General features: G+C 56.3%; 1 protein-coding gene across 1 annotated transcript; it reads right to left on the bottom strand.

Moving 5' to 3' along the window:
* Positions 1–431: 431 nt before the first annotated feature.
* Positions 432–18159, bottom strand: P4HB (prolyl 4-hydroxylase subunit beta). Its single transcript, XM_004040770.4, has 11 exons — positions 17792–18159; positions 16645–16851; positions 13007–13140; positions 12696–12833; positions 4776–4880; positions 4471–4596; positions 3710–3910; positions 3153–3273; positions 2843–3024; positions 2422–2508; positions 432–1364 (listed from the first exon to the last, which is right to left on the bottom strand). The coding sequence occupies exons 1-11, from the start codon at positions 17934–17936 to the stop codon at positions 1284–1286; spliced, it is 1527 nt and encodes a 508-aa protein (XP_004040818.1). The 5' UTR covers positions 17937–18159; the 3' UTR covers positions 432–1283.
* Positions 18160–19704: the final 1545 nt, after the last annotated feature.

Below are 19704 nucleotides of genomic sequence, written 5' to 3'. Positions count from 1 at the left end.
CAGCCCGGCCCTTTATCGTGTGAAGGGTTAGTGATAAGCAGGGCCCCCTGTTCCTCTCACCCATCCTTGAAGCCTGTGTCCACCTGATTTCTCGTCACTCCACGGTGGTGATGGGAGGGAATGACCAGGAATCTGAGCATCACGTGGGGCTGGGTGACTCCACCCATGTCCACATCCAGGGTCCAGAATCACAGAAGCCCCATCAGAGTCCAGGTAAAGCAGCCTACAGGCAGGGAAGGCATCCTCCCCGGGAATCGCAAGCCTGCACAGCTCTGCTGGGGAGACTGGGGCCTGTTTCTGCATCTGCACCTCGTCCCAGGGGCGAGGCCTCTCAGCACCAGTAACCCCACTAAGGCCTGGCAGGTGGCCTTGGCGTCCACATTCCAGCCCAGCTCTCCGGGCTTGCTGAGATCATAAGCCCGAGGCAAGGACAGGTGGCAAAATTTCAACTTTATTTGGCCAATGTGTTCAATTCGGTTGTGAAATAGACATGCCTGAAGAACTGTCAGCGTCTGATTCAGCTCCAGCATCCTTGGCCACCTCCCCACCCGGGAGTCAAGGGTCCTGGTTCTGCCTCGAACAGGCCACAGGCCGTGCTGTAGAGGCCAGTGGTCACAATGAGCCCACGACAGGAGGAGGAGCCCTGGCTTGAGGGAAGGGGAAGGCCCAGGCCTGTGCCGGGCCCCAGGGCTGGCAGCCACCAGCTCCTCTTCCAGGCATGGGGGACACCCTGACAGGATCTGGAAGTCTCCATTTACCCAAAAAATGCAAGAGCCGTGATCAGTCATGGCGACACTGCAGGCGGTACTGAGTGACCATGTCCAGTCCGGCTCCGTCCCTCCCACACAGGGGACAAGCTTCTCCGAGGAGGCCTGGCCAAGGTGGAACAAATACCCTGATGTCGAAAAATGTCTAAAAATCCCACAAATGGAATTTTCAAAAAGAGGAGAAACCTCCCGCAGGAGGGAGGCAGCGAGACTCCGAACACTCTAGCAAGCACTCTGGACAGACCCACGTATGAAAAAGTACATCACGTTTCAGGAAACAAGCCCCACCAGGGTGGGCTGCCTGGAGATGGATCCCTTTCCAAAAACCGAAAAGCAGAAGGAAGAGACGGGGGTGAACGGACGGTGTGTAGGGGTGAGGTGTCACTTCAGAGAGGTTCCCTGGGTTTCCGGCGATGCCCTCCTTCAAGCGAGGGCCACAGGCTTCGGAGGCGTGCGCTGCTGCTGGGTGTGCAGCCCCCGAGGGGTCTCGGCAGCGCCCAGGTCTGGCTTTCCGTATTACAGTTCATCTTTCACAGCTTTCTGATCATCGTCTTCCTCCATGTCTGGCTCCTCTGCTTCTTCCAAGTCCTCGAGATCCTGGGATACAGGAAAAGGGGCGGGGCGGGGGGGGCAGGTTGGCTGCAACAGCTGAGGCTGCCGGCCCCCAGCACCCCACACTGCTCACACCGGGGACTAGCCGGCCACAGTGGACATGGCCACCGGCCACTGGAGCAGCCAACCCTGGTCTTTACGAGCTACACAGGGGTCTTCCCAGGAAGAGTGATGCCTGGGGGATTTCTGCCTATAGCAGGATGAATCAGAGCCCCCACTGTGTCAGGAACCCTGGGAATCCCAGCTCAGCCTTGGACCCTTCCACTGGGCATGGAAGGCGTATGTGTGTCTCCCAGCTTGGCACTATGGAGACTACAGAGGGTCCACATCTCGGCAGGGACAACAGCCCCAGCATGAAGTCCAGGCACAGTCACCACTGGGGTGTGACCATTCTACTTCCAACCCTTGGGCTCTGGCCAATGACAGGCCACAGGCAGCACCAGGGGCCGGCCCTCCATCCCCAGCCTGGGCAGAGTGTTCCCACCTCCCACTGTGCACCAGCACTCCCAGCAGGCCCTGCCAGCCTGGGCTGACCATGCCCTCATCTCCCTCACCAGGGTCAAGCACCCCGCCCCTGCCGCATCCTCCCAACACCAGCCTTCCTGCTTCCCCGGCAGAGTCACCACTGCTGCTGGCCACGCGCTGACGGGCAGGACTAAACTCCCGAGGGCAGACCCATGTCTGCTCCCTTGTGCCCGGGCCCCGCCAGGGGGCTGCGGATGGACCTCTGAGTCCAAGTTAGCAGCATGTGAGGAACCGGTGCCATGTGTCTGAAAAGGTTTTCTAAGCAAAATCTGGTTTTTAAAGATGCCTGCAACCTCGTCCCCTAAAGAAGTGCTGGCCAGGGAGAGCTGTTTCAGCAGAGCACTGGGAGCACATCCCTTTGCCCTGCTGGGCGAAGGTGTGGGGCCCCAGAGCCCTGGAAGCACAGACGTGCCTCCAACAGCACCATGCCCATCACAAGCCAAGCCCAAGTGGGCATGTCCCATGGGGCCAAGGGGCTGAATCCCAGAGACCAGCCCAGGGCTGTGACCCCACTCACGTCATCATCCCCTGCCCCATCCTGGCCACCGCTCTCCAGGAACTTCTTAAAACCATCCAGCGTGCGTTCCCCGTTGTAATCGATGACCTGTGGAAGACAGGGATGAGTGCAGGGGCTGGTCCCGGCCCAGAGCCAATCTCCTGGCATTGGCTCCTCCTCCCTAGAGAAAGGCAGAGCAGGCCCGGTCCGGTGGCTCACACCCGGAATCCAGCACTTTGGGAGTTCAAAAACAGCCTAGGCAATATAGTGAGATCCCATCTCTCTCGAAAAACAAAAAAAGGTGGGTGCTTCTGGAGGAGCTCCCACAGCTCTTCTCCCACCCGACTAGCCCCAGGCTCCTTCCAGAGAGGCACCCAGGCTGGCGTGGGGACCACTGCTCTTCCCAGAGCCCGCCCCAGCCCCGTCTGGAGGGAAGGCGCACCGTCCTGTCGGCACTGGCAGGAAAGAACTTGAGTGTGGGGAAGCTGTGCACTTTGACGGCCTCCACCTCGTTGGCAGTCGAGTCCATCTTGGCAATGACGATGTTCTCATGGTCTTTGTACGTCTCTCCCAGTTTATCCCAAATGGGAGCCAACTGTTTGCAGTGACCACACCATGGGGCATCTGAAAAGAAAACAGTTCTAGGGTGTGTCCTGGACACAAAGCCATCAGCAGACGCTTCCCCAGGAGTCTGCCTACCTCGCGCGTGCCCTGGTGGCACGGACCTGGGGAGCTGAAAGGGCAACACTTACAGAACTCCACAAAGACGTTTTTTTTCTCATCAAAAGCCACGTCTTCAAAGTTTTTCCCAACAAGCACCTTGACAGGCTGCTTGTCCCAGTCCTCTGGCAGCTCCTGGCTCATCAGGTGGGGCTGGAGGGCAGGCAGGGCACGGTGAGGGGCGGCGATGCCTGGGGGACCACAGAGCTCCCCAACCCTCACCCTGCCCGGGGCTGAGGTGCGTGGCTGCCCTGGGCACACCAGGGTGGCAGCCGCAGACACCGACAGTGCCAAGAATCCAGAAAGAGAAGGCTGGGCCAGTGGGCTGGGCCCAATGAGCCCACGCAGGCCGCACCCTCGCTGGCCAGGAGGTTTCCCTGAGGAGCATCTGGGCCAGCCGTGTGGACAAGAGGGCTCCTACAGGTCCCCAAAGGTGTGACAAGAATGGTGGTCTTCACACCATCTTGGGCTCCGTCCTCTTACTCTGAAGATATTACTTTGAGGACGAAGCCCAGGACACTGAGAGCCCAGAGACCCCAAGGTGGCGGCTCTACCCGGGAGGCAGCCCTGGCCCGGGACGCGCCCGCACCTTGATTTTGCCCTCCAGGAAGCGGTGGCAGAACTCTGTGATCCTCTCTGCCGTCAGCTCCTCCGATTCGGGCTTGTACTTGGTCATCTCCTCCTCCAGGGTGATGAGGCGCACGGCCGGGCACTCTTCCTTCTTCAGGCCAAAGAACTCGAGGATGCGCTGGTTGTCGGTGTGGTCGCTGTCGATGAAGATGAACAGGATCTGGGGGAGAAAAGGAGGTTGCACAGGTGCGGGGGACGGCTGGCCTCTGCCTCCAGCCCTGACTTCGCTGGAAGGTGTGGGAGACGGCTGGCCTCTGCCTCCAGCCCTGACTTCGCTGGAAGGTGCGGGAGACGGCTGGCCTCTGCCTCCAGCCCTGACTTCGCTCAGAAGGTGCGGGAGACGGCTGGCCTCTGCCTCCAGCCCTGACTTCGCTGGAAGGTGCGGGAGACGGCTGGCCTCTGCCTCCAGCCCTGACTTCGCTCAGAAGGTGCGGCAGACAGCTGGCCTCTGCCTCCAGCCCTGACTTCGCTCGGAAGCAGACCGTGCTCCTGGTGCCTTTTTCCTCCAACCTGGATTCCGGGGTTGCCCAACCAGACCAGCAGGTGACTGGGAGCAGAGGTCTGGCCTGGCTGGCCCCTCGCCTACATCCAGGCTGTCCTGAATCAGATGCCCGGTCCGGTCCAGGAGGCAGCCTCAGGAAGGCCCCACACTTGTCACCTCGGGAAGAGTTGTACTGCTCCCTGGCACCGCCCCATGAGCCACCCAGAGGAGCAGCTCACCTTGCCCTTGAAGCTCTCGGCTGCTGTTTTGAAGTTGCTCAGTTTGCCGTCATAGTCAGACACACTCTTGGGCAAGAACAGCAGGATGTGAGTCTTGATTTCACCTCCAAAAATCTTCGGGGCTGTCTGTGTTATAAACTTAAGTTACTGGGTCTGAGTCACACACTATTAATGCAGAAGGTTCTCCCAACGGCCTCCAATGTCAGACGCTGGACAGCAGTGGTGACCGGGAGCCTCATGCCACCCCCCAACCCACTCCTCCCCATCCCCAGCCTGGGGGCTGCAGGGCAGCAGGGAAGCCGCACCTGCTCGGTGAACTCGATGACAAGGGGCAGCTGGTTGTGTTTGATAAAGTCCAGCAGGTTCTCCTTGGTGACCTCCCCTTCAAAGTTGTTCCGGCCTTCATCAAACTGTGGACAGAAAGAGGGCCCTGACTGAGCATTGCTGCTGGGAGCACAGCCCCTGGGCCCGGGTCTCCCTGGACATGGGAAGTCACAGCAGCCAGCAGCCCTGCCCTCCCGTGGGGTTTCGAGCCACAGGTCCAGCAGTGGGTACAGGACATGGCTGTTCCTTGACAGCAAGACTGGCTCCGGTCACGGCCTTATGGCTGCCAGTGAATTCAACAGCTGGCTTCACACCCACAACTCAAGCCTGGCGCATGTGGTCTTCCAGCAACCCTTGAAGTGTGGCCCATCCCCAGGGCCCCCAACCTTTTCAGAGCACCCATGTGGTCAAAGCTATTTTCTTTTTTATTTGTTTTTGAGACAGTCTCGCTCTGTTGCCCAGGCTGGAGTGCAGTGGCACGATCTTGGCTCACTGCAACCTCTGCCTCCCAAGTTCAAGTGATTTTCCTGCCTTAGCCTCCCGAGTAGCTAGGACTACAGGCGCCTGCCACCACGGCTGGCTAATTTTTTTTTGTATTTTTAGTCGAGATGGGGTATTACCATGTTGGCCACGAAGGTCTTGATCTCTCTTTTTTTTTTTTTTTTTTTTTTTGTGACGGAGTCTTGCTGTGTCTCCCAGGCTGGAGTGCAGTGGCGTGATCTCCACTCACTGCAAGCTCCGCCTCCCGGATTCAAGCCATTCTCCTGCCTCAGCCTCCCAAGTAGCTGGGACTATAGGCGCCCGCCACCACCGGCTAATTTTTGGTATTTTTAGTAGAGACGGGTTTCACCGTGTTAGCCAGGATGGTCTCAATCTCCTTACCTCGTGATCTGCCCGCCTCGGCCTCCCAAAGTGCTGGGATTATAGGCGTGAGCCACCGCGCCTGGCTAGTCAAAGCCATTTTCACACTCACACTTCTCTGGCCTCTGCCTTTTCACTCTCCCTCTCACGTGCTGCGGCACAGACCCACAGAGGCTGCTGGGCGCATGGTGTCGCAAGAGCAGGAGGGCAGGAGAGGAGAATTCTGCTGGAGGAATCTAAAACATCACTCAGCACTAAATTGTTTTTGTCTGGGAAAAACTAGTTTCCATAAAGATGTGATTTATGATAACATGTAATGGGATTATTATTCTTTTAAAATAAATTTGGCCACAGTGGCTCAGGCCTGTAAGCCCAGCACTTTGGGAGGCCGAGGTGGGTGGATCGCTTGAGACCAGGAGTTCGAGACCAGCCTGGCCAACATGGTAAAACCCCGTCTCTACTAAAAATACAAAAATAAGCCAGGCGTGGTGGCGGGCACCTGTAATCCCAGGTACTTGGGAGGCTGAGGCAGGAGAATCGCTTGGACCCGGGAGGCGGAGGTTGCGGTGAGCCGAGATCGCACCACTGCACTCCAGCCTGGGCAACAAGAGCGAAACTCTGTCTCAAAAAAAAAAAAAAAAAAAAAAAGGCCGGGTGCAGTGGCTCACACCTGTAATCCTAGCAGTTTGGGAGGCTGAGGCAGGTGGATCACTTGAGTTCACAAGTTTGAGACCAGCCTGGCCAACATGGTGAAACCTCGACTCTACCAAAAATACAAAAAATTAGCTGGGTGTGGTGGTGCACACCTGTAATCCCAGCTGCTCGGGAGACTGAGGCAGAAGAATCACTTGAACCCGGGAGGCAGAGGTTGCAGTGAGCCAAGATCGTGCCACTGCACTCCAGCCTGGGCAACAGAGCAAGACTCTGTCTCAAAAAAAAAAAAAAATACAAAAATACAAAAATCAGTTGGGTGTGGTGGCACCTGCCTGTAATCCCAGCTACTTGGGAGGCTGAGGCAGGAGGATTGCTTGAGTCTGGGAGGTAGACATTGCAGTGAGATTGCACCACTGCACTCCAGCCTGGGTGACAAGAGTGAAACAGGCCAGGCGTGGTGGCTCATGCCTGTAATCCTAGTACTTTGGGAGGCTGAGGCGGGCGGATCACCTGAAGCCAGGAGTTTCAGAGCAGCCTAGTCCAACATGGTAAAACTTCGTCTTTACTAGAAATACAAAAATTAGCTGGGCGTGGTGGCGGGTGCCTGTAATCCCAGCTACTTGGGAGGCTGAGGCAGGAGAATCGCTTGAACCCAGGAGGCGGAGGTTGCAGTGAGCCCAGATCGTGCCACTGCATTCGAGCCTGGCAACAGAGCAAGACTTCATCTCAAAAAATAAAAAATAAAAATAAAAAAGAGAAAAAAACCGATTTTTTACATTCTTAATTCTAGTTTCTAATACAACAGATCCTGAAAGGCGCAATCCACGTGCCTGTAAGGCCCTGGGGACCCCTAATAATGCACGGCAGCTTCAGGGAGTCCTAAGGCCACAAGATGGAGAGGCTGTGGCGCCCCAACCACGAGGGGTCAGCCTGCAGCTGAGGATGCGGCCTCAGCTCAGGCTCAGAGAGGCGCCCCTGTGCTGAGGCTCTTCAAGTGAGAATTTTGGGTGAGCCTTCCATCATTCCCCCGAAGTACTTTTTTATTTATTTTTAAAATTTATTTATTTTTTTATTTTTTGAGATAGACTTTTGCTATTGTTACCCAGGCTGGAGTGCAATGGCGTGATCTCGGCTCACTGCAACCTCCACCTCCCAAGTTCCAGCGATTCTCCTTCCTCAGCCTCCCGAGTAGCTGGGATCACAGGCACCCGCCACCACGCCTGGCTGATTTTTGTATTTTTAGTAGAGACAGGGTTTTACCATGTTGGCCAGGCTGGTCTTGAACTCCTGACCCCAGGTGATCCACTTGCCTCGGCCTCCTAAAGTGCTGGGATTGTAAGTGTGAGCCACTGAGCCCGGCCTGAACTATTTTTTTTTTTTTTTTTGAGACGGAGTTTCACTCTTGTTGCCCAGGCTAGAGTGCAGTGGCAGGATCTTGGCTCACTGCAACCTCTGCCTCCCGGGTTAAAGCAATTCTCCTGCCTCTGCCTCCCAAGTAGCTGGGATTACAGGTACGCGCCACCACGCCTGGCTAATTTTGTTTTTTTTAGTAGAGATGGAGTTTCTTTCTCCATGTTGGTCAGGCTGGTCTTGAACTCCTGACCTCAGGTGACAGGCCTGCTTCGGCCTCCCAAAGTGCTGGAATTACAGGCGTGAGCCACTGCACCTGGACAGAACTACTTTTTAAAATATTTATTTATTTATTTTAATTTATTTTATTTTATTTTATCTATTTTGAGACTGAGTTTTGCTCTTGTTTCCCTGGCTAGAGTGCAATGGCACGATCTCGATCTTGCCTCATTGCAATCTCCGCCTCCTGGGTTCAAGTAATTCTCCTGCCTCAGCCTTGCAAGTAGCTGGGATTATAGGCATGTGCCAACACGCCTGGCAAATTTTGTATTTTTATTAGAGATGGGGTTTCTCCATGTTGGTCAGGCTGGTCTCAAGCTCCTAACTTCAGGTGATCTGCCCGCCTTGGCCTCCCAAAGTGCTGAGATTACAGGCGTGAGCCAGCGTGTCCAGCCAAAAAAATTTATTTTATTTTTATTTTTTGTAGAGACAGTCTTACTATGTTGCCCAGGCTGGTCTCAGACTCCTGGCCTCAAGCAATCCTCTTGTCTCGGCCTCCCTGAGTGCTGGGATCACAGGTGTGAGCCACCAAGCCTGGTCCCCTTGAACCTTTTTTTTTTTTTTTGAGATGGAGTCTTGCTCTGTCACCCAGGCTGGAGTGCAGTGGTGCGATCTTGGCTCACTGCAAGCTCCGCCTCCTGAGTTCATGCCATTCTCCTGCCTCAGCCTCCTGAGTAGCTGGGACTACAGGTGCCCACCACTACGCCCAGCTAATTTTTTGTATTTTTAGTAGAGACGGGGTTTCACCGTGTTAGCTGGGATGGTCTCCATCTCCTGACCTCATGACCCGCCCACCTCAGCCTCCCAAAGTGCTGGGATTACAGGCGTGAGCCACTGCGCCCGGCCTCCTCAAACTTCTTAAATGAGACTTGGGGAAATAAATCATGCATCCTTTCTTACTGGCCATTTCCATGTATGCGTCTGCAGAGTAACTTGGAGACCAGGTGCCACTTCCTGCTCTTGTGCATGCTGTGCCTGGGCCACCCTGACCTGGCCTGACTGCCAAGGAGCTGATGCTAAACCAGGACACAAGCACCAACCACCCTGCCTGAGCCCGAGGGGCAGAGGCTTCTAAGCCTGCTACCTCTTCCCCAGAGGGGCAAAGGTGGATAAGGAGAGGCAGAAAAGCCAAGTTCAGGAGGCCCTTGGAGGGAATCCTTTGGAACATGAGCTGCTGATCACAGCCGGGCTCCCAGTGGCACGGGTGGGCTCGCACTGTGCCCAGGAGTAACGCCGGGCCGCAACTGCAGGCAAACGAAATCCCCCCACCCCTGCAGAACAATGTCTCTGACTCCCTCCAGAGTGTCAGGCGCCGCCTACACCATCTCATGCCAAGAAGCCAGGAGGAGACGCTGCCGCAGCTGTCCCAGGGCTGCCATCGTTTCAGCAGAGATGCTACACCACACTCAATCACAGTCTACTGTGGTAAGGGAAACTGGTCCACTTAGCAGGGCACAGCAGCAGGAGGCCAGCCCTGCCAGGCCACGGTGACAAACAGCATAGAAAGGCCCAATGCAGGCCGGGTGATATGGCTCACGCCTGTAACCCCAATGTTTTGGCAGGCTGAGGCAGGAGGATTGCTTGAGCTCAGAAGTTCGAGACCAGCCTGGGCAACACGGTGAAACCCCATTTCCACAAAAGTATTAAAAAATAGCCAGGTGTGGTGGTGCACACCTGTGGTCCCAGCTACTCAGCAGGCTGGGGTGGGAGGACTGCTTGAGCCCAGAAGGTCGAAGCTGCAGTGAAGTGTGATTGTGCCACCGCACTCCAGCCTGGTAACAGAGCGAGACCCTTTCTCAAACAACAACAGGCCCAGTGCTGCCGGCTGGTGGAGAAGAAAAAGTGAAATATCAGAAGCTCTCACACCCACGGTGCCAGTGACCAGCAGCCCCCGCAGAGGTTTTCCTGGGTTGCAGTGCCTGCTAGGGAAGGAAGGGAAGAGCAGGCAAGAGCGGGCCACACAAGAGCACCCGACTCAGCCAGGCTGCCCACTGCGGCCACTGCACACACAGGAAGGCCTCACTCACTTTGAGGGATGGGGGTTAACAGCCTGGTGGAAAAGGAACAAGTTGGACTCATCCTCTCAGCTGCGGGGTGAGCTCTGACTTCCAGGGCAGCCCCTACCACATGCACCGGACAGGGGGCCGGGCTTCTGCCCGGAGCTGCCTGCAACGACCACGTTCGCCATCACAGACACCTGGGCCACCTTCAGTGGGCAAGAAAGCGCCACCCACCAACTGGCATCAAACCCAAGTGGGTTTGTCTGTGCCCAGCTCTAGTGGACTCCAGAGAATGGAGGCAGAACGTTAACCTGTGGGGAGCCCACATGGATGGCCACGTGTGAGCCTTTGCAGACAAGAGCAACGAAACCACCCTCCCGGCCTTCGCGGACACATATCACCAAACTGTCCATAGAGTCACAGTGGCCACTGCAGACATCCAGGGCACTGAAGGGGCTGTGGGCTGTGTGACGAAACAGGGTTTGTGAGTTTCGTGGGCTCTGGAGAAAGTCTGCCCCAGAACCCAAGTTTCAGGACAAGACTTGGAACTTTCTCTTTAATAAAAGCTCTAAAAAGACCTTTGGTTCCCTCAACTTTATCCAACACTTCACTGGCTTTTTCTAGTCAGATGTTTAATTTCCTGGGCACCTTGCAATGGCAATAGACTAATTTAGCAACTCTCTTCCCTTCAGGGAACATCAAGAGAATGTCTCCTGGTAAAGAGCATCTACTGTCTTGAGTTATCTTGAGGAAGTGGCTGCAAAAACAGCTGAATGACAAGAACAAGAACATGGAAGCAAGCCATCCTGACCCACCCGCACCACCGCGCTCCAGCAAGCTGGCTCTACCCTCCCTCCTACCTGGTCCCGGGGAGTGCTGGATGCTCAGTGCTTACTACAGAAAGTGAATGGGTCGGTGACTCACACCTGTAATTCCAGCACTTTGGGAGGCCAAGGCAGGCGGATCATGAAGTCAGGAGATCGAGACCACCCTGGCTAACACGGTGAAACCCTGTCTCTACTAAAAATACAAAAAAATTAGCTGGGTGTGGTGGCGGGCGCCCGGTAGTCTCAGCTACTCGGGAGGCTGAGGCAGGAGAATGGCGTGAACCCGTGAGGCGGAGCTTGCAGTGAGCTGAGATCGCGCCACTGCACTCCAGCCTGGGCGACAGAGACAGACTCTGTCTCAAAAAAAGAAAAAGAAAAAAAAAAGAAAGTGAATGGGTTCCTCGTGTCCAAAACCACTCAGCCCGTCCCAGAGGCTACCTGTCTGACCGTTTGGCTTATGATGCTGCTGTCTAAAAGGTGGTTCTTCTCCCCTCTGGAAACAACACAGGACAGGAGCTGAAGGTCCGATCGCCCCCGGCCGCCCTGCTGCCCCTCACTCCCCAGGTCCCTCCTCTCCCGAGACTTTCTCTCCTATCCACACTACCCTGGCTCTGAGCGGCACAAACCCACGATCACCCACATCCAGGTTCAGCTGTCCCTAGAGCACAAGTGTGCGGCCCCAGCCCCACCTGCCTGGTGACCGAGAAAAGAGACAATAGAAACCCACAGGCCCCATCTTGACACTGTGCAAACAAGGACCCTGCTGCGTCCTGGTAACGGGGAGAGGCGGCTAAGAGGCCACACTGTCCAGGAGCCCTTCCCCAGGAGAAGGACAGCGGGATCAGGATGGCAGTTTTCACAGTGGATCCTTAGGGGTCGTAATGCCCTTGGGGCTGAGGGGCATACGAAGTGTGGGTGCCACCTGGGTGGGAACATGCCCAGAGCGCCAATACTCCAGACCTCTGGGTAAGGAAAACGTTCTGGAAATAGGGATGCTGCAGGACGCTCTGAATGTAGTTAATACTTTAGAATAGTTAAAACGTGGCTGGGCACGGTGGCTCACGCCTGTAATCCCACCATTTTGGGAGGCTGAGGCAGGCAGACCACTCGGTGCTCAGGAGTTCAAGACCAGCCTGGACAACACAGCAAAACCCCATGTCTACCAAAAAATACAAAAACTCAGCCAGGCGTGGTGGCACGCGCCTGTAGTTCCAGCTGCTCGGGAGGCTGAGGTTAGAGGATCACTTGAGCCTGGGAAGCAGAAGTTGCAGTGAGCTAAGAATGCACCACCACACTCCAGCCTGGGCGGCAGAGTGAGAAACCCTATCTCAAAAAAAAAAAGGCAAATGGGGCCAGGCGCGGTGGCTCACATCTGTAATCCCAGCACTTTGGGAGGCTGAGGTGGGTGGATCACGAGGTCAAGAGATTGATACCATCCTGGCCAAAATGGTGAAATCTCATCTCTACTAAAACAAAGATTAGCTGGGTGTGGTGGTGCATGCCTGTAGTCCCAGCTACTCGGGAGGCCGAGGCAGGAGAATCACTTGAACCCAGGAGGCGGAGGGTGCAGTGAACCGAGATCACGCCACTGCACTCCAGCATGGGTGACAGAGCAAGACTCCGTCTCCCCCCCAAAAAAAGGGCAAATGTTGTTACATGTTTTATCATAATTGAAAAAAAAAAAAGCTAACAGTCAAAAGCAGCTCTTCTGAGGCGGCTGTGGCAGGAGAGTGGCCAGAGGGCCCACAGCTGAATGCGAAGGCCAGGCCACAGGCATCAGCGCAACACCCCAACTTGGCAAAGCTGCAGAACATACCTATTGGGCCAAAGGTGCCAGGAGCAAGGTTCCCTTAACGATAAGGAGAGCAACGCCACCCTCTGCAGACCAACCCCGGAACTAACCTGGGCAGAGCTGCCTGGGGCCACTCACCTTCTTAAAGAGGACAACCCCATCTTTGTCGAGCTGGTATTTGGAGAACACGTCACTGTTGGAAGTGATCCCAAATGGTATGTCATCGATGGCCTCTGCTGCCTGCAAAAACTGCTTGGCAGAGTCCGACTCCACGTCCTGAATGAGGGAGAAGCAGAGGTCGTCACGATCCTGCAGCACCAAGCAGTAGGGCAGACCCTGTAGAGCCCAGGCCAGGGGGGACACGTGCAGAACTGCCAGCCGCAGGCTGTGGACCCCTCCTCAATGGATGACAGAAGGAAGGAAGACTGGAATAACGCTCTGGTCTCTACCTTGAAGAAGCCGATGACAGCCACCTCACTGGACTCCACCAAGGACTCTGCAGCTGCGCCGTCAGGCAGGGTGGTGGCAGCCGGGCCTGTGCGCTTCTTCAGCCAGTTCACGATGTCATCAGCCTCTCTGCCAGCTAACCCCAAACAAATGTAGGTTCTACTCTCAAACAGGGAGTGCCACCTGCCCTGCCGGGCCTGTTCCCGTCTCTGCTCTCTGCCAGCTAGGCTGAGGACACCTGAATCAACCTAAGTAAGATGTTCTCCAACCATGGTAGAGGCCCGGTGCCGCCCGCCCGCCTCCTAAACCCCAGTGTACGTGAGACTGTGGTTGTGTTTATGGGGAGTGGGGAGGGAAGAGAGTGATTCTGTCTCTGAATAACAGGATCACAAACCCATTTTTTTTCTGTGATCTCTCTGGATTTTCTTTTTTCTTTTGACACAGGGGCTCACTCTTGTTACCCAGCTGGAGGGTAGTGGCAGAATCTTGGCTCACTGCAGCCTCCACCCACTGGGCTCAAGCAATCTTCCCAACCTCAGCCTCCCGAGTATCTGGGGTACAGGTGCACGCTACCACACCCAGCTCATTTTTGTATTTATTGTAGAGATGGGGTTTTGCCATGTTGCCCAGGCTGGTCTTTAACTCCTGTGCTCAAGCAGTTTGCCCACCACGACTTCCCAAAGTGCTGGGATTACAGGCATGAGCCACCAATCCCAGCCTTTTTTTTTTTTTTTTGGAAGATAGGGTCTTGCTCTGTCACCCAGGTTAGAGTGCAGTGGCATGATCATGGCTCACTGCAACCTCAAACTTCTGGGCTCAAGCAATCCTCCTACCTCAGGCTCCCAAGTAGCTGGGACCACAGGCATGTGCTACCACACCCAACTAACTTTTTTTTTTTTTTTTTTGAGGCGGAGTTTTGCTCTTGTTGCTCAGGCTGGAGTGCAATAGTGTGATCTCGGCTCACTGCAACCTCCACCTCCCGGGTTCAAGCAATTCTCCTGCCTGACCCTCCCGAGTAGCTGGGATTATAGGTGCCCGCCACCACACCCGGCTAATTTTTGTATTTTTAGTAGAGACAGGGTTCCCCATGTTGGCCAGGCTGGTCTCACTCCTGACCTCAGGTGATACACCTGCCTCAGCGGTCTCCCAAAGTGCTAGGATTACAGAGGTGAGCCGCTGCGCCCAGCAATGTTTCTTCTTCTTTTTTTTTTTTTTTGAGACGGAATCTACCTCTGTCGTCCAGGCTGGAGAATGCAGTGGCGCCATCTCGGCTCACTGCAACCTCCATCTCCCAGGTTCAAGCGATTCTCCTGCCTCGGCCTCCCGAATAGCTGGTATTACAGGCGCCCGCCACCATGCCCAGCTAATTTTTGTATTTTTAGTAGAGATGGGGTTTCACTGTGTTGGCCAGGCTGGTCTTGAACTCCTGACCTCGTGATCCGCCCGCCTCGGCCTCCCAAAGTGCTGGGATTACATGCGTGAGCCACCGTGCCCGGCCAATTTTTCTATTTTTTGTAGAGATGGGGTTTCGCCACGTTGCCTAGGATGGTCTCAAACTCCTGGGATTAAGCAATCCACCCACCTTGGCCTTCCAAAGTGCTGGGATTACCGGGATGAACCACTGTGCCCAGCCCTAGCTAATTTTTGTATTTTTTGTAGACAGGGTTTCACCATGTTGCCCAGGATGGCCCTCTGCATTTTTAAAATTTTATTTTCTGAAACGAAGTCTCACTCTGTCGCCCAGGCTGGAGTGCGGTGGCACGATCTCAGCTCACTGCAACCTTACCTCCCGGGTTCGAGGGATTCTTCTGTGTCAGCCTCCCAAGTAGCTGGGATTACAGACGCGCACCACCACGCCCGGCTAATTTTTGTATTTTTAGTAGAGACGGGGTTTCACCATATTGGCCAGGCTGGCCTCGAACTCCTGACCTTAGGTGATCCACCTGTCTCAGCCTCCCAAAGTGCTGGGATTACAGGCATGAGCCACCGCACCCAGCCTGTCCTCTGCGTTATCTAAATTTTCTTTGACATGTACATCCATCAAACACACGTTCTCACCCAGGAGTCTGACAGCAGGCCTCATCTTAGAGAGGCGGACAGTAACTCAAAACTCAGTGCCAGTTTTCTACCTCTGGGAACAGGCTGATGCCCAGCCCACCTGACTCCCGCCTCCTAACTTATCCCAGGCCTTTCGGGAGTTCTCGCCAATGGCCCACCCTCCATGCCTCCCAGACCAGGAAGAAGATGACACACTTTTATGCCACCAAAGGCGGTCAACTGACAGGAAAGAAACTTCCTCCTCCTGGGAGACTGAGGCTAAGAAATAATGCCTCTTTCCCTCCTAGAACTTGACTCCCTGGTCCGAATTGGGAAAACCCCATTCAGATGTAGAAGGATTCCACCAGTGCTAACAAGACGGTCACCAGTGACAAGTGGATTTAGGAGTGCTCATCTCATCTGCAAACCTGAGTGTTAGTGACAGAACCACGGTGACTTTGGACAGAGCACTTCCTGTTCCAAAAGTGAACATGAGTAAAAAATAAGAACATCAATCACGCCTGTAATCCTAGCACTTTGGGAGGCCGAGGCGGGTGGATGACGAGGTCACGATCAAGACCATCCTGGCCAACATGGTGAAACCCCGTCTCTACTAAAAATACAAAAATTAGCCAGGCGTGGTGGTGCACACCTGTAGCCCCAGCTACTCAGGAGGCTGAGGCAGGAGAATCACTTGTACCCGGGAGGCAGAGGTTGCAGTGAGCAGAGATCGCACCACTGCACTTCAGCCTGGGACAGAGCAAGACTGTCTCAAAAAAAAAAAAAAAAAGGAAACATCAAAACAGCCAAGTGAGAGGCAACCACAGAGTTGCTGCCACTAGAACAGGACAGGGCACACCTGCTTAAGGGGAGAACCCTGCTAACACTGGAATGAGCTGCTTTCGGGCTACCCACCATGTGCATCTGACATGCCACAGAACCGGTTTTATAGACGAGTTTTCTTTTGCCACAGTCACTGATCTGGCTACACAGGGGCTCGGCCTCCACTACGGCAGCTTCAGAGGCGGCAGACGAGCAGCTGAGGGCCTGTGCTACAGACGGAGCGGGGCGGGCTTGGATTCGAGGTCTGCTACCAACAGGCGCGATGCTGTTACTCAGCTGCTCTAAGCCTCAGCCCTTTGTCTGGGAAAAGCCTGCCTCACAGAGAGGATGCAAGGAGAAATCACGCAAGCACGTGACGCAGCAGCTGGCACGCTACACACAACAGCTAGCAGATGTCACCCCGAGAGCTACAGCCATGCTGCTGCTCCTAGGAACAGGGGGCAGCACAAACAGCCCATGTGGCCAGAAAGGCACCAGTCTCCCTCTCCTCGCTGGTCAGTCTCCAAACAGACCTCAGCCAGCCACCCCCAGGATAGCACCAGACAAGACAGGTTCTCCATTCGAAGGTTCTTCCAGGATGAAAACTTTCCTCACAGGACCCTCAGGGCACAAGTGGACGGAGAACCCGGCCTGAGGAACGGGATCCCTCCAAGCCTCTGGAACCCGGCCTCCCCACCGCTCAGACAGCTGCCCCTGCCCTTCCAAGTCGGCAGGCCAGTCCCTCTCTAAAGACAGTTCAAGGGCAGTGCCACAGCCACACCTGTATATTCCTTGGGGGAAGCCGTGTCTCCATTCCTGAAGAACTTGATGGTGGGATAGCCGCGCACGCCGTACTGCTGGGCCAGGTCAGACTCCTCCGTGGCGTCCACCTTGGCCAACCTGATCTCGGAACCTTCTGCCTTCAGCTTCCCAGCGGCTTTGGCATACTCAGGGGCCAGAGCCTTGCAGTGGCCACACCAAGGGGCATCTGGAAGCGGAAATGAGATGCTAGAAAGCAGCCTTGATCCCTAAAGCAGCCTTGATCCCTCGGCAGTGCTTCCCTTTTTCCTCTGGCATTTCCCTTCATAAAAACCTTATCTACTCACCAAGATAACCCCTCCTAACGCACAAGGCTGAGCTGATAGCCTGGTGTTCTTGGGCAATATCAGGACAGAGGCCGTGAACGACAAACTACCACCATCCAACACCAGCCCCCACTCTGCTATGTCACCATCAGCACAGCCAGACAAACCTTTCAATGGTTGCTGACTTCTTATTCCCCGCAGGCAACTAAGGCAAGGGTCTCCCTAGACTTTCCCTTTAAGACTACAGACAAAAGTGAAGAAGTGAACGTGGCGGCCTGTACCAGCACTGGCTGTGAGTATGAGATGCACATCCGTGCACACAGGCCCTGAGTTGCTTAGGGTGAGAGAATAAGACGATCTGTCAACAGAGTTAGCAGCTGTGTCAGGCACAAGGTTCCCACCCCAGGGACAGAGCTCAAATCCTTAAGGACATGAGGAAGGCTTGGGATTCTCCTCTGAGACACCATCGGAAGGACTGTTGTGGCAAGCTGAAGGTGGGGTGGGCAGGAGCGGGGCGCCTTCCGGGTCGGCCCCCGGGGAGGACTCGGCAAGGGTGGACACTGGCTTGCTCTGTTTGCTCACACAGGTCGATCCTGTTCTTCTCGCACTAACAGGAAGATCCTGCCGTGCGCAGGGCGGGCATCGGGACGGCCCCCCGGCTCCCAGCCCGGCTCTCACCCCCAGGGAGCCCCGGACATGGCCCCCAAGGCGGGCAGCAAGGGAGCCCTTCAGTTCCGGGTGCGCCGGGGGTCCCGACCCCGGGGGCTGCCGGGCCGTGCCTGCGTCCCAAGAGCCTGGCCCAGCGGCCCCGAGCCCCGCCCGCCCGCCAGGCCCGGCGCTCACAGAACTCCACCAGCAGGTACTTGTGGGCCGCCAGCGCCTCCGCGAAGTTGCTTTTCCGCAGCACCAGGACGTGGTCCTCCTCCTCGGGGGCGTCGGCGCACACCAGGGCGGCCACGGCCAGGCACAGCAGAGCGCGGCGCAGCATGTCGGACACGGAGCAGGCCGGGCGCTTCCGTTGGCGCCGCCGGGACAGCGGGGGCGACAAGAGCGCGCGCCGGTCCCGGCCTCGCCTTTATAAATCCTGGGTCCGGGGCGCGCCTGCCCCCCCCCCGCTCGCGCGCGCTGGCCGCGGCGCGCACGCGCCCCTGGGGCCCGCCTTCGATTGGCCGGAGGACTTCGAGGCTCGTCTTTGCCGCTCTCGGATTGGACACTCACACCAGGCCCGGCCCCGGATTCGGAAACGCTCCTGAGGGCTCCCTGGCCTTCGTCCGGGATTGGCCGAGGACCTCGCGCTCGCTGTCTTTCTTAGCCTCTCATTGGCTCCCGACAAGAACTTTTTCTGCCTTGGCTTCTAATTGGTGGCTTTCGCCTACACCTTCCACGGGTCTGGAATGGCTGCCCCTTTCGGTAGCCCGGGCTCTGCGCCTCCTGATTGGCCAAGGGATGCGCGCACTCTGCGCGTTCCTTCGTCGAACGTGGCAGTGGGGCGGAGTTCCCAGTCTAGGGGCGGAGCTGCGGCTGCGCCTCCGAAACCCCTCGTGTTGCATTCTGACTGGACCGCATACCCAACTGGCACGCCCCCCGGACCCCGGGCCGGAAATTGGGGTGACGCAATTTCCGGCGCGCGTGTCAAGCGTGCGGCGGCGGCCCTGGAAGGTGGGGTTGGCCGCCTAGGGGCGGCGGTGGGCTCGGTGTGTGATAGCCGGCCCGGTCCGACGCGCTCCGCGAGGTCACGCGAGACACTCACCGAGGCAGGGCGGCAGGGCGGCAGGGCCTGGGCATGGGAATCGTGTGCACAGTGCGAGGAAGCCTTGGAGGGGATACGAGCACAGGGCGGGTGGTTAGGAGAATGGGGCTGGAGAGACGGGCGGGAGGGGCGGGACCTGGGCCCCGGGGACCTGCCGGCTCCCAGGCCCCAGGATAGACGCTGCCCATGCGTGGAGCGGCCGCAGGAAAGGTACTCCCCGCTAAGGCCTTCAGGGAGCGGCCCTTTGCCCTGTGCGATCTCTTCCCTCCTTTCCCACGGGTTGCCAAATTCTGTGACGCTGCCCCTACTCTGGTGCTTCTCAGATGCTCTGTTCGGCTCAGGAGACCTCGCAGCCGTTACACAGCTGTGGAAATACCCTGGGCGCTGCTTCACTCCGAAGGCAGCAGCTGGGTTTGCCTCCCGACTCGACCCGCCACCGAGGCTGCTGAGCACTTGAAATATGGCCAGTCCACCTGAGACGGGCTGTGAGTGCGCAATGCACATCAAACTTCTAAGATTGAGTGTGCGGGGCCGAGTGCGGTGGCTCACGCCTGTAATCCCAGCACTTTGGAAGGCCGAGGCGGGCGGATCACGAGGTCAGGAGTTCGAGACCAGCCTGATCAACATGGTGAAACCCCCCCCCCCCCGGCCTCCCGTCTCTACTGAAAATACAAAAATTAACCGGGCCTGGTGGCGCGCGCCTGTAATCCCAGCTACTCGGGAGGCTGAGGCAAGAGAATCGCTTGAACCCAGGAGGCAGAGGTTGCAGAGATCGCGCCATTGCACTCCAGCCTGGGCAACAGAGCGAGACTCCATCTCAAAAAAAAAAAAAAAAAGTGTGGGTGTAGGGGCTGGGGGACAGAAGGTACAGTATTTCGTTAATAACTTTACATTGATTACTACATGTTGAAATATTCTGTATGCACATGTTGGATTACATAATAATATTGAGGTCAGGTGCTGTGTGGCTCACTCCTGTAATCCCACCACTTTTGGAGACCGAGGC

Source organism: Gorilla gorilla, chromosome 4, assembly GCF_029281585.2.
Source record: "Gorilla gorilla gorilla isolate KB3781 chromosome 4, NHGRI_mGorGor1-v2.1_pri, whole genome shotgun sequence".
In the NCBI taxonomy this organism is placed as follows: domain Eukaryota; kingdom Metazoa; phylum Chordata; class Mammalia; order Primates; family Hominidae; genus Gorilla; species Gorilla gorilla.
This window is presented reverse-complemented; position numbering and strand designations above follow the sequence as displayed.

Excerpts from the sequence above, each read along its gene's own strand:
- P4HB (XM_004040770.4), bottom strand. The coding sequence starts at position 17,936 with ATGCTGCGCCGCGCTCTGCTGTGCCTGGCCGTGGCCGCCCTGGTGTGC. Across the intron at positions 16,852-17,791 it reads GTACCTGCTGGTGGAGTTCT|ATGCCCCTTGGTGTGGCCAC; the intron begins GTGAGCGCCGGG and ends TTCCGCTTCCAG. Across the intron at positions 3,025-3,152 it reads AAACGTCTTTGTGGAGTTCT|ATGCCCCATGGTGTGGTCAC; the intron begins GTAAGTGTTGCC and ends TTTTCTTTTCAG.